Source organism: Leuciscus leuciscus, assembly GCF_965113295.1.
Source record: "Leuciscus leuciscus genome assembly, chromosome: 14".
Taxonomy (NCBI): domain Eukaryota; kingdom Metazoa; phylum Chordata; class Actinopteri; order Cypriniformes; family Leuciscidae; genus Leuciscus; species Leuciscus leuciscus.
In genome coordinates this window covers 11551441-11563387 of record NC_138738.1, presented here as the reverse complement: position 1 = coordinate 11563387, position 11947 = coordinate 11551441, and the positions used below count along the sequence as shown (strand labels likewise).

General features: G+C 36.6%; 2 protein-coding genes across 2 annotated transcripts; both read right to left on the bottom strand.

The window, feature by feature from the left end:
* Positions 1-12: 12 nt before the first annotated feature.
* On the bottom strand, positions 13-1900 carry chchd4b (coiled-coil-helix-coiled-coil-helix domain containing 4b). Its single transcript, XM_082137221.1, has 3 exons — positions 1647-1900; positions 991-1089; positions 13-868 (listed from the first exon to the last, which is right to left on the bottom strand). The coding sequence occupies exons 1-3, from the start codon at positions 1666-1668 to the stop codon at positions 543-545; spliced, it is 447 nt and encodes a 148-aa protein (XP_081993347.1). The 5' UTR covers positions 1669-1900; the 3' UTR covers positions 13-542.
* A 460-nt stretch (positions 1901-2360) lies between these two features.
* sec61a1a (SEC61 translocon subunit alpha 1a) lies at positions 2361-9172 on the bottom strand. The gene is made up of 12 exons (XM_082137169.1): positions 9015-9172; positions 8051-8118; positions 7883-7948; positions 7676-7754; positions 6860-6991; positions 5615-5724; positions 5325-5478; positions 5086-5246; positions 4192-4389; positions 3853-4044; positions 3693-3769; positions 2361-3601 (listed from the first exon to the last, which is right to left on the bottom strand). The coding sequence occupies exons 1-12, from the start codon at positions 9019-9021 to the stop codon at positions 3415-3417; spliced, it is 1431 nt and encodes a 476-aa protein (XP_081993295.1). The 5' UTR covers positions 9022-9172; the 3' UTR covers positions 2361-3414.
* Between the last annotated feature and the right edge of the window lie 2775 nt (positions 9173-11947).

Below are 11947 nucleotides of genomic sequence, written 5' to 3'. Positions count from 1 at the left end.
CAAACTATATCATTGATGTGTCTATAATCTTTAATCAAAATATGATTTCACATTGTACACACAAACACTTGTTATCTCATGCAACATGTTTGACACACTGTCTCGGTAGATTTAAAATCACACTTTCACATGTTATGCGTGTCAATATGTAACAAAGTTACACTTGGATTAAGATGTTTGTTGGAACAAAATAGAACACAAAAATGAAAAAGGAAAAATAAAAAATGTATCCAATGGATGGATTTATAAATATGAGGATGGTATTTCCCAGAACACACAAAAAAAGTTTTTCAAAACATCCTTTATATGCTTTATTTCTCTGGACTTCTCCCCATTTTTTTCCCCCTTCAATATCAGGATGTCATTTAACCTAATCATAAAACGTTTAGAAAAATATATATAATCCATATAATGTTACTTTCTACATTTAAGTAAACATTGTCTTCGTCTCCCTTTTATTGTCTCATCTTAAAACAGATATAAATATATTTTAATAAAAAATAATATGTGGAATATGAGATGGAGTTTGGATCTCTACAGTTTTAAGTAGCTATGGGCAACTGTGAAGGCAGAGGGCCAGACTCTTCACTTGTGCTGAAGTCAGAGATAGAAGGGGAATCTTTTTGCTCTGAGTCTGGCCCAGGATTTGCAGTTTGAAGATCATCTTCCTGAGGGAACAGTTCAGGATGTTGACGAAAACACTCCTGCATGCTATTGAACTGCTCCAGACAGTCCGAGCCCTTCAACTCTTCTTGACTTAAGTGGAAGCAGGTGAATGCCGTCTTAAACTGCTCTCCACATACTCCACTTGCCATCCCACCTAAACACGGACAATCCCAGTTTATCTCACCACTCGGCAAGATGAGACCTGAATACACAGAGATGGTGAGGTAGATATAAAGTTACAAAGTTATACAGCTTTAAACTGAATCTGAAGAAGGAAGTATTTCTTTCTATCGATATATAATTAGCAGATTAACTAACTCTCACCTTTTTCTTCATTGTCCTCATTTGCATCATCCTCAACCAGTGTCACAGTGCTAGGAATTTCATGCTCTTCCTTGGTAACAAATATGACTTGGTCCTTCCCTGTAAAGAGTTCATGAAGACAATTAATAGTTAGTTAGTAAATAAGTAATATATAATATATATTTAAAAAGAAAACCTGTCCCTTTATTTCATATCACTAATGTTAATAATTGTATTCATTTGTTACATTTTTTAAAAATAAAATAAAGTTGTGGTAAAACTACTTCCAAGGTCAACATTCAGATTTACACAGTGTGATGGTACGGTGTACCCTCACACAAGGGTGTTGTGCCCATCACACAAAATTTTCTTACAGTTAATTTTTGTTACACTGTGTAATGTTAATGTCATTTCTGTCTAAAAATATTACTGTGATGTGGACAATGATTCTTTTCCTAGAATAGGTGCCTTTTTAGAACATTTTCAGTTTATCTATTCGTCACTGACAGGGAATACAACCCTTGATTCTTTAAATAAAATACTAGAAATAAAAATAATAAAATAATAATAAAACGTATTTTAGTGTGGCATACTGAAACTCAACGAGTAACGTAAACAGACAACAGAAAAACAGAAGAAAAATACCGCACACATTTCAGGAATTTACTCTGTATTACCTTCCCCGTGGATTGCAGTCATTTTTACGAATAATTTGTAAAGGAAATTTTGCAGAAATAATGCAGTAGTGCTTGCGCAGATTTTACGGCGCTTTGTTATCAATATATTGCGGTACCAAAGAGTCCGGATCACCAGCAACGATCAAAAGACGAGTCCCAAAGACTTGAAAGAGACTTTGATCTATCCGTCCTCCTGTCAATCTTTCCCCGCATGCCGCTTTCACGCCAGGAGGACGTGAACTGAAAAACATGACGTCATATACAGTAGACGAGGGCCCCACATTTTTGCCTCTCAGAATGCCTGCAAAAAAAAGAATAACCCTATTCTTTTGAGTGCGCGTTTTTGGAAAGCATTTTACTTTACTATAATTGTTGTGAAACTTAAAAGGAGCCTATGAAACGAATAGTACTCTTAAATATGAATAAACAACATGAGTCACAAACACAATCTCTGAACATCCCATCAGCTTTTGCCAAAATTTCAGAAAAGGAAAACGCCATAAACCATATTATACTCTAGTTCCTACAACATGGCAATTCTCTTTCAGTTAAACAAAACTAACACAATGCAGAGGGCTTGTGAGGTACTTTGGACATTTTACAGAAACCTGCATAATTAAAATGTTTATTTCAAATGCCAAAAGAAATAATCTGAGCCATGTTTAATCATTAAAGGTGTATTTAGCCATTCTCACAGTCACAAATGAAACAATCTTATCTCCCAAAAAATGAGTTTTTATTGAGAATGATCAGTCTTTGCTGAATATATTTGTTCGGAACATTTCTTTTTACATAGTCAGAAAAAAAAGAAAAAGGGTCTATTTTACATGGTTGTGCACTGCATTAAATGTCATATACAGACACCCAATGATACAGTAAAAAGGGCTTAATTTAGAAAGTATACAGACTTTAGGTGTAACCAGTTCTGTCTGCCAATGAAGCTCTCACTGATGTGTTCTGTACAAAAGGATTCCAGCTTAATTGTGTACACACACACACACAAAAAACACCACACTATTGGTGCCACACTGTATTGCATTTCCTCTGTTGTGATGCGGTCTTGTTTAGAATTTACAAGCTATTCTGCAGACTGGAAACCAGGCACCTCTGTTTGGTTCTCAGACCTCTAGCTATTACTAAACCATCACAATTTCTATGATTAAATATGGTGTGAGCCTTACACTAAACAAAAGCTATTATGGACAAAAAAAAAAAAAAAGCCTGTTAGCTTCACATATAAGATTGATATGACTGACAAACTGAGACATAACAGAGACTTTGTGTGTGTGTGTGTGTGTGTGTGGAGACAAAATTGGCAGTGTTGAGTAAATCACTCACCAAGCATTAGCAATACTTTCTGGAAAATCCTTTTACCAGGCATAACTAGGTTCAGACAGGAAATAAAGCAAAGGGTGAATGAAGGGATTCATGGAGACGGAGGAAGGACAGACTGATGAAAAGGGAAAATTCCTGAATATTCCTAGTCAGAGCTCACAGAGTCCATCTTTACTGTCCCATCACTGAAGTTCAGCTTCACTGAATTTTAGAAACATTTTGCCACTTCTGACAAATAAGAGAACAAACTTGGCCTGAACTAGAGGCTAAGAACACGTTCTCCCAAGACGGCACTCGTGACAGACCATTTTTAACGCTCAAATCACACAAAAAAAAGAGAAAAAAAAGAAAATACAACAACGATCATAAAAATAATAAAAGTGTTTCACAAGGTGTCAGCAAGTATGTGTGTGTGATTTGTCAGTGTCCTTGTTTAGAAGAGTAACGCTCCCATGCTGCCAACTTCACTCTGTTCCTTAACAAATATCTCAAAGTACTGATAGATGATGGTAACAGCCAATAGGATTCCTGTTCCAGAGCCGATGGCACCCAGGAAGTCAGCCATTACTGAAAGGCCTCCGATACAGAGTCCACCAAATGCTGCCGCTGTGGGGATGTACCTGAATAACAGAAAGAGAAAGCGTGAATGAAGGTCCTGATAATCAAGTATTTACAAGCTAAGCTTACAGAGCAAGTGTGTTTGCAGCTCACCTGTTGAGTTCATGAACCATGGAGGTCTCTCTGTGTCCCCTCATTACCATCTGCTGTTCTTTCAGCTGCTTGGCCACCTAAAACACACACACACCCATTACAACTTCATACCAAATAATCAAATAAAGTGTTGATAAATGAACAAGAGCTGGTGACTCACATCTTTGGCAGATGATCCAGAAACTTCAATCCAGGTCTTAGAAAAGAAGGCACAGGATCCCAACATGAATACAATGTAGATCACTGCATGGACAGGGTCATCAAGCACAGAACCAAACGACTCCGGAGGAGACAGAAAGTAACACAGACCACCCACAGGGTAGGCTCGAGCCGGACCACCAGATGATGTATCCTACAACAAAAAATAGATATGCTTTAAGGAAGGTTTTCTTTTCTATATCCAACTTGTTTCCTATAAACATGCTCTGGATATGCAATATAAATATAGTGTCAAGTTCAATACATGGTACACAAAAATAAAAACATTGGTGACACTTACAGACCAAGTTCCCAGGAGGTTGACCAGAAAGTTCCCGCTGAAGCGGGTGGAGAGCATCTGAGAGATGACGTAAAGGTTCGAAACCAGAGCAGACTGCAGGATGATGGGAATGTTGGAGGTGTAGAACAGCTTGATGGGATATGTGTTGTACTGGCCACGGTAACGTGCAGACTTGATGGGCAGGTCGACTCTGAAGCCCTGTACAAAACAATTTTAATCCATTTTTATTTTCAATTCTAAAGTACTTTAGGGGCATGATTGTGTTTATGTACAATATTGCCAAAGCATTATACAAAACAATTAATGACAAGAAATATACAATATTAAATTAACAGAAACCAATACAATTGTTAAAGGTGCCAGTCAACAAAAAAAAAAAAAAATAATCATCAAGAAATTATGAACAAAAAAAACATGTACATGTATAGTCTTTTATCATATTCATCAAGTAGTTGATTCTGAGGGTGTGCAGCTGAAGAATTAATTTTGCTGCAATTAAATCTAAAGTCCATTTAGGGATGTACGATATAGCAAAAAAATCAATCACAATATAATGTTTTATATGATTCGGTATCGATAATTATTTAAATTTTTTATGTATTTATCCAAATTATTAAGGAGTTTTGAAGTGCTGGAAAAACACGTTCCGCTTTCATTACGTTTGCCATTTTGCTGTTGGGCAACGTTGTGGTGGTCACACCAGCGATGCGCTTGTATTTTAATGAAAATATCGAGCGCTATATCGAACATTTGTTATATCATTACTGACAATGGTGTACCGTCGATAAATACCGATACCGTTTTATCACCTAGCCCTAGCAAGATTATTAAATAAAAGTCTTGCATATTATGGCTCCAATTAATTTGCAACAAAACAATATAACAAAAACTGACCTGGAAGTATATGACTACGGCAAAGACGAAGACTGTAGAGATGAGGTTCATGAGGTTGGGCAGGTTCTGCCTGTAGAAGGCCTCCCTCAGAGCCCGTACTTTATCAGTACGAGTGGCCAACAGGTGGAACAGAGCAATAATGGCTCCTTCAAACTCAGTACCTGAATATGCACAAATGGAATTCAGTCTACATCACCAAAGAATGGTTTAAAACAAGATGCAGCGTCCTGAACTCATACCTCTGCCAGTGTTGACTGTGGTTGGGCTGAATGCCTTCCATACGATCGTCTCGCAGATGTTTGTGGCGATGAAGAGAGAGATACCAGAGCCCAAACCGTAACCTTTCTGCAGCAACTCATCCAGCAGCAGCACGATCAGACCAGCCACAAACAACTACAGGAAGAGTACACAGATTTAATCAAGTCTTTTATTAATTTACAAACTCTCTAATTACAAGCCCAAGAAAAGCTTCTCCATTTGACAAATAAATTTCACATCATTTTGTGTGTATTTGAGCATGCTCTTTTACCTGAATGATGATCAGCAGACAGATGCCAGCACCCATCTCTGAAGGGTCTCCATACATTCCAGTCATGACGTACACAATAGCCTGGCCAATGGTGATGATCATACCAAACACTGAAAAAACATTTAAATAATTGCCATTACCATTATTATAATAACTGTAATCCATAACTCCATAATATTTAAAGGGGTCATATAATGGTACATGCACTTTTACAAGCTGATTGTACTGAAATGTGTGTTAGCAGTGCCTGTACACAACCATCATAAAATGATAAAAATCCATCCAGTGTTTTTTTTTTAATCTTCTTATATGTTTCCTCCCATCTCAAATCAAGCCGTTCGATTTTGTGACGTCACAATATCGACACCCCTCCCATGATGGTTGATTGACAGGAGCGTTTCAACACAGACCCGCCCTCGCGCCCTCGTGAGCGAGCTGTCAATCATAGCCCGCGCCGACCGGCGTGTTGATAGCTGGAGCACTGAGTAGAATGGCATCTAAGTTATTGTGGTGTTCTGTTCTTCGGTGCAATAACGAACACAGCAGTCATGTTGATGTTCCTAAATCCGTACAGCTGAAGACGCAGTGGCTGAGTTTGTTTTCGAAGGGAATATTACTCACGATCAACGTCAATGCTTTCATGTTTGCGCGAATCATTTCACACACCAGACTGCTTTACAAACGAGGGTCAGTAAAGCTGGTTATTTGCTAAGAAGCTGCTCCTGAAAAAAGGATCAGTACCAACTATTCGTGTTCCTGCTGCACCTCCAGAAGAACTGAAGTGAGTGTAACGTTTTATTGACCTTTATATTAATCTTTATATTAATCTTTGCAAATCGCTTGCACGCTTCACGATGAATGCGGCTATTTTTACACTCAGGGACATTACGTGCATGTTTTCTATGTATGACGTTCTCAATATAATTCATAATCCCATGTTTATAATGAACAACGCGTTATGGTTATTGTGTTACAAACAGTGTACGCACAGAACAGAGGGGCGGGGTGAGCAAAGCTCATTATCATTTAAAGACACATGCACTTATACGGCATGCTGAAAACAGAGCTGTTTTTGACCAGGTAAAATTAGTGTTTTCTTACAATACTAATGAGAATTTTTTATTAAAGTATATTACAAACTTTTAATTTAGACCCTAAAGAATCATATTAGCTTGTACAAAAATGACATTATATGACCCCTTTAACTATTTAAATGCAAAACACTAAATATAAACAAAATCTCACGTTTCTGAGCTCCATTGAAGAGCGCTCTGTCTTTAGGCGTGTCTCCGACCTCAATGATTTTAGCTCCAGCCAGCAGCTGCATGATCAGACCAGAGGTCACAATGGGTGAGATACCCAACTCCATCAGAGTACCTGAAAAACACGGTCATTAATAGAATGGACAACCCCCAATACCTGACATCATGAGAACACCACAGAACCAACTAATATATTCTATTCACAAATTATAGGTAATCATTGAGCATAGATGAAAGTTTACTAAACTGCTTTTACTCAAACTTGGTAAAAGTTATTCAGTTTGGGCTCAATAAGATTTTAAATGATTTTGAAATAATTATTATATGATTCTATTCCTTTGATGCAAAGCTAAATTTTCAGCATCATTACTCCAGTCTTCAGTGTCACATGATCCTTCAGAAATCATTCTAATATGCTGATTTGGGGCTTTAAGAAACATTTCTTATTATCAATGCTGAAAACAGTTGTGGGGATTAATAATATTGTGGAAAACATGCTTCATTTTTTCAGGATTGTTTGAAGAATTGAAAGTTCAAAGAACAGCATTTATTTCAAATAGAAATCTTCTGTAACATTACAAATGTCTTTGCTAAAAATAGAGATCAATTTAATGGATAAAAGTATTAATTTCTCTCTCCTGACCCAAACTTTTGAACAGCAGTGTATATTACATGCTTGAATAAACTAGCTATGAACTTGACTATTAGGTGGTAGTGCAGACCAATAATATAAATGGTGAACTGAACACTGCAAACCATAAAATCAAAATCATAATTGCATGTACAAAAACAGACTTACCTCTGTTGGAGGCCAAGATGACTCTCATCCAGTAGAATGGATCTGCTGAATCTGAAGACATGATCCCAAACAGCGGGATCTGAGAGATAAGAGAAAAACAGTACATTAAATGAGCTCCTAACTTTTTTTACACTAAACATATCAGGAGCACTTAAGCATTAGCAAGTACTTAAGTGCATTTTTCATACATTGAGAAATCAAACTTACCTGGCAGCAAACAAGAAAGATGAACAATGTGATGGCAGTCCATAGCACCTTTTCTCTGAACTGGATCTGATAGACAAACATAAGTATGGGTTTAAAATGCAGGTTTTTACACGTGTAATTAATTAATAAAAAAAATCCATATAATATTTGTGGTGTACAATGACATACCTTTCTTTCTGGTTTCTGGATTTCCGGCAAAACCGCACAAAACGGTTTTATTACCTCCAAGAACTTAACTAGAAATGGAAGAACAAGAGAAATGTTACACAAAGCATTGATTTGGTGCCATAAAATTAAACAAATTGCAATTTTATTAACTGCAACTTAACATCCACTGAACCACATTCCAACATTACATAATAATACCTCATTATGAGGCGAAAATTGTTTATAGTGAGATTAAAGAAAAACTGACGAAAATACTTTCTTCCCAAAGGACAACAGTAGGGAGATGCTGTCCAATCTAAAGCGTCGTCATCGTTAAACTGACAGGCTAAACTCACAGTTTCGACATTTTATACAATAATACTTTTAAGTACAACAGACCTAATAACACAGCGATTTCTCTGAATCTGTGTAATGCGTATTAAATGAAGTGCCAATTAATTATCAAGTTAAACACAATTAGATTCAATTAACCAGCCTATTTGCTGGACTGGGTAACGTTAATATCTGACCGCTTCCCTTTGGTCATGCAATCAATCCAACTAAACTATAAAACAAGCCAATATTAGTCTTTAAATGTCTTTTAATTATATATATTTGAAGGTGTCCTTTACAATTCTGTAGTAATACAAAGCCATGCAGATGTGTAAAGAAAGTAGCTAACAGGCTAACACTAGCTGCCCGCTACCATTCAATCACCAGAAAAGCAATATAAATGTTAATTCACATACGAATCACAACCAAACATAGAGGAACTGAGAAACATTTTACTTGCAGTAAAAGATAGCTCTAAATAAATATGAAAAAGTACACGAATCTGATACCATTCTTTCAGGTCCCAAATCAAAGAAAGCTGTCTGGCTAGCATGCTAATAATGCTAACAGAACTCGAGTGTGATATAACAGCAGAATTACATTAATTAACTCTATTAAACATACGAGAAACACTTCAAAACGATCTACTCACTCCCCATGATGACGGTTCCCTGAAATCACAGTCACTATCTGGAGTCCCAGCGAGCTGTAAACGGATAGTACAGCCCTGCCGGTGCGCTTCGCCGCCCGGGTAATAGAGAAAGACAGAAGCGAGAGAGCTGAAGGGAGGAGAGCGCTTTAGAGACACGTCAACACTACACAGACTCTACTACACGTCAGATCAGATGTACAGCGAGTTGATCTTCTGTTTCACGTCATGTGATTTGATCAAACGGCCGCTGTGTGTTTCTTTGTAGAAAAATTTCACTTCGATTTTTTTATAATATGTATGGCTACAAAGTAAAGAAAATATTATAATTTTCAAAGTTTACTTAGCTAACTGTTCAAGTGGTTAGATTAGTATTTAAAGTGTTTGTTTTCATTTTGTGTAAATTAATTAAATTTAATTGAGTTACGTTTAAATAGATTGTATTATTAAAATAATTAGTAAATCATTAAGAATAAATATTGTTATGACAAAAAAAAAAGAAGAAGTTTAAGTTTTATGAAGAAAGTTAAAAAGGGGGAACGCTAAACAATAAATTAAATGATCGTGTACTTCCGGTTAAAAAGGCTTGCGCCTTAATGTATCCAGAGCAAATGGACGTCCACTTATGGCATTTTAATTATTTTGTATTGGTAGGCTATAGATACATTAGTTTCCACTCCAGCGATTATAAAATCAAATTCTGCTCTTATATTATTGATTATATAGTGAAGCAGCGAGGCCAAATTGAGAGGCTGTTCTCAACATTATTAATTGTCTTGGTCTTGTTTTCAAAGCTGAAAACATTTATGATAGGCTATATCCCAGTGGAAGCTTAATCACCAACTCAGCAGACTTCTTTTATTTACTAATTATCTTTATCCAAAATAAAAGAATAAATAAAAACAAATAACCTTCAGAGATTTTCTTAGAGCCTTCCTTATTTTCAAAGGCCAAATTAGAAGAATTCAAATTCAGCGATCACGATCAGTCTTATTAATGATGTTCAATGAAATCCAATCCAATCAAATCCAATTAAATTAAACGAGCAGTTTTCACTTTCGATCAGTGGGTGTCATGGAACCATTAGTTTAAAGTTAAAACAAATTAATGTTTTTCTGTTCCACAGTTTATTTCTCTAACCAGCAGAGGGCTCCATGTATTCAGCTAAATAGATGCTTGTCTATGGCTAGTATTTTCTGTCATTTTTCAGGCGTATCAGTACCTGGTTGCAAGAGTTGGATATGTATTTTATGAAGGATTTTTTAGTTTTTTTTGGTTAATTTCTGACCAAATACAAATATTTAAATATTGAATTCGGATAATTCAAAAACAAGACGTGTTGTGGATATGGTGTTGGTGTTTTGATGTGGAATTGATCCTAATACAACCTAATACAATTGAAATACATACTAGCCTACATAGTACACACACACACACACACACGCACACACACACACACACACTGACTGCTGAACAGTTGACAGTTTTGTCCATTGTGGTTACATAACTAAATTTGCCCTTCGAGGACAGCATCACAAGGTATCTCTGTATCCCTCTTCCCTTTATTTCTTCTTTCACACAATCAGACTTAGACTGTCACATTCCAGATATAGATTAAATCACAATTTAACCTACCAGACAATATCAGACTTTATTTGGTCAGACCTACAGTCTTAAAATGTCAAAGGTCACTAATGTTGTCAACAGTAGGCTATAGTCTCAGTCTTAACTTATCCATGGCAGGCAGGCAGTTGTGGTTTCTATAACCTGTTACATGCATTTGTGAATATGAATGTCATTTTCAATAGAAGAGACCACAGATAATAAAAATGTTCAAAGAAACAAACTAGAGACAGTCTGAGTACTGAGACCAGAGTTAATATCAGGTCACTCTCAGCCTATGCGACAATAATGAGAACGCTGCGTCAACAAAAATGCTTATGATAAACGGTTATCTCTCATCCTGTAATTGACTCTCTTATCCATACCATAACACATTACAGTAAGGGCCTGTGTGAGACACAATAAACTGTCTAAAAATGATGTAAGACATTGATTTAAAAACAGACAGGACAATAGTTACAGTTTATTCTTATCACATTATTCCAATCATAAGCCAGTTTTGATATTTAATATTTTGTGTCAATATAGCCTAAGTCACTTCACTTAAATGGGACACTTTCCAAATGAATGGACTCATGAATGATTTTACATACGATTTACACATATTTCCATATACAAGTCTCCCTTCCTCCTTAAGGAATGTGTGGCGTGTGGTGGTCACACCCTTTTCTTTTCCATCTTGTGTGTATTACACAGAGAGGGAACGGGTGTAACCACCACACACCACATGCCAACACAACCATGCTATTCTCAGAAGGATTTCATCATACTCTATGTCGTCTCAGATAAGTGGGAAGGCTGTGATGTCTTGGGGGTTTTGATGACCAGTGATGACATCAGTGTGGATCATAGGATGCTGTAACCACCTACACACATTGTATCCTATAGTGTTAACATTGTAACCTACCGTTAACGATTTTGTTTAAAGAAAAGCACAAAGCAGAATAGAATGCCGCAGCATATTTTCACCTCCGTCTTTCTCCCACAAATGCAAGGCTCAGGGAAACTCCAAACATGGGTCTTAAAGTAACATACACCCAGACCATTACAACCTATACATATATTCATGTATAAACACTAACCAAGAAGATTGATTCTGGAAAACACAAAAGTAGGCTACTCAATGCCATGTGTCAGTTTCTTTTGGATCCTCTACAATTCTGTTTTAAAGCTAAAAAAAACAAACACACATGAGATAACACTTCAGAAGGAGACCCTTGTCCTTTACTACCAGTTCTACTGGGAACATCGGTAGTAAACAGATTTGGATTATACCAGATTATGGGCCGCCGTCGCCTCTGTTGTTACATGAC

Bases quoted from the DNA above. Each gene is read 5' to 3' on its own strand.
- chchd4b (XM_082137221.1), bottom strand. From the start codon at position 1,668: ATGACTGCAATCCACGGGGAAG. The intron at 1,090-1,646 runs GTAATACAGAGT...AACTCTTTACAG, and splicing joins GACTGCAATCCACGGGGAAG to GGAAGGACCAAGTCATATTT. The intron at 869-990 runs GTGAGAGTTAGT...CTGTGTATTCAG, and splicing joins TGAGGACAATGAAGAAAAAG to GTCTCATCTTGCCGAGTGGT.
- sec61a1a (XM_082137169.1), bottom strand. The intron at 5,479-5,614 runs GTAAAAGAGCAT...CTCTTCCTGTAG, and splicing joins GTCTGCTGATCATCATTCAG to TTGTTTGTGGCTGGTCTGAT. The intron at 4,390-5,085 runs GTCAGTTTTTGT...TGTTTTGTACAG, and splicing joins CCGTAGTCATATACTTCCAG to GGCTTCAGAGTCGACCTGCC.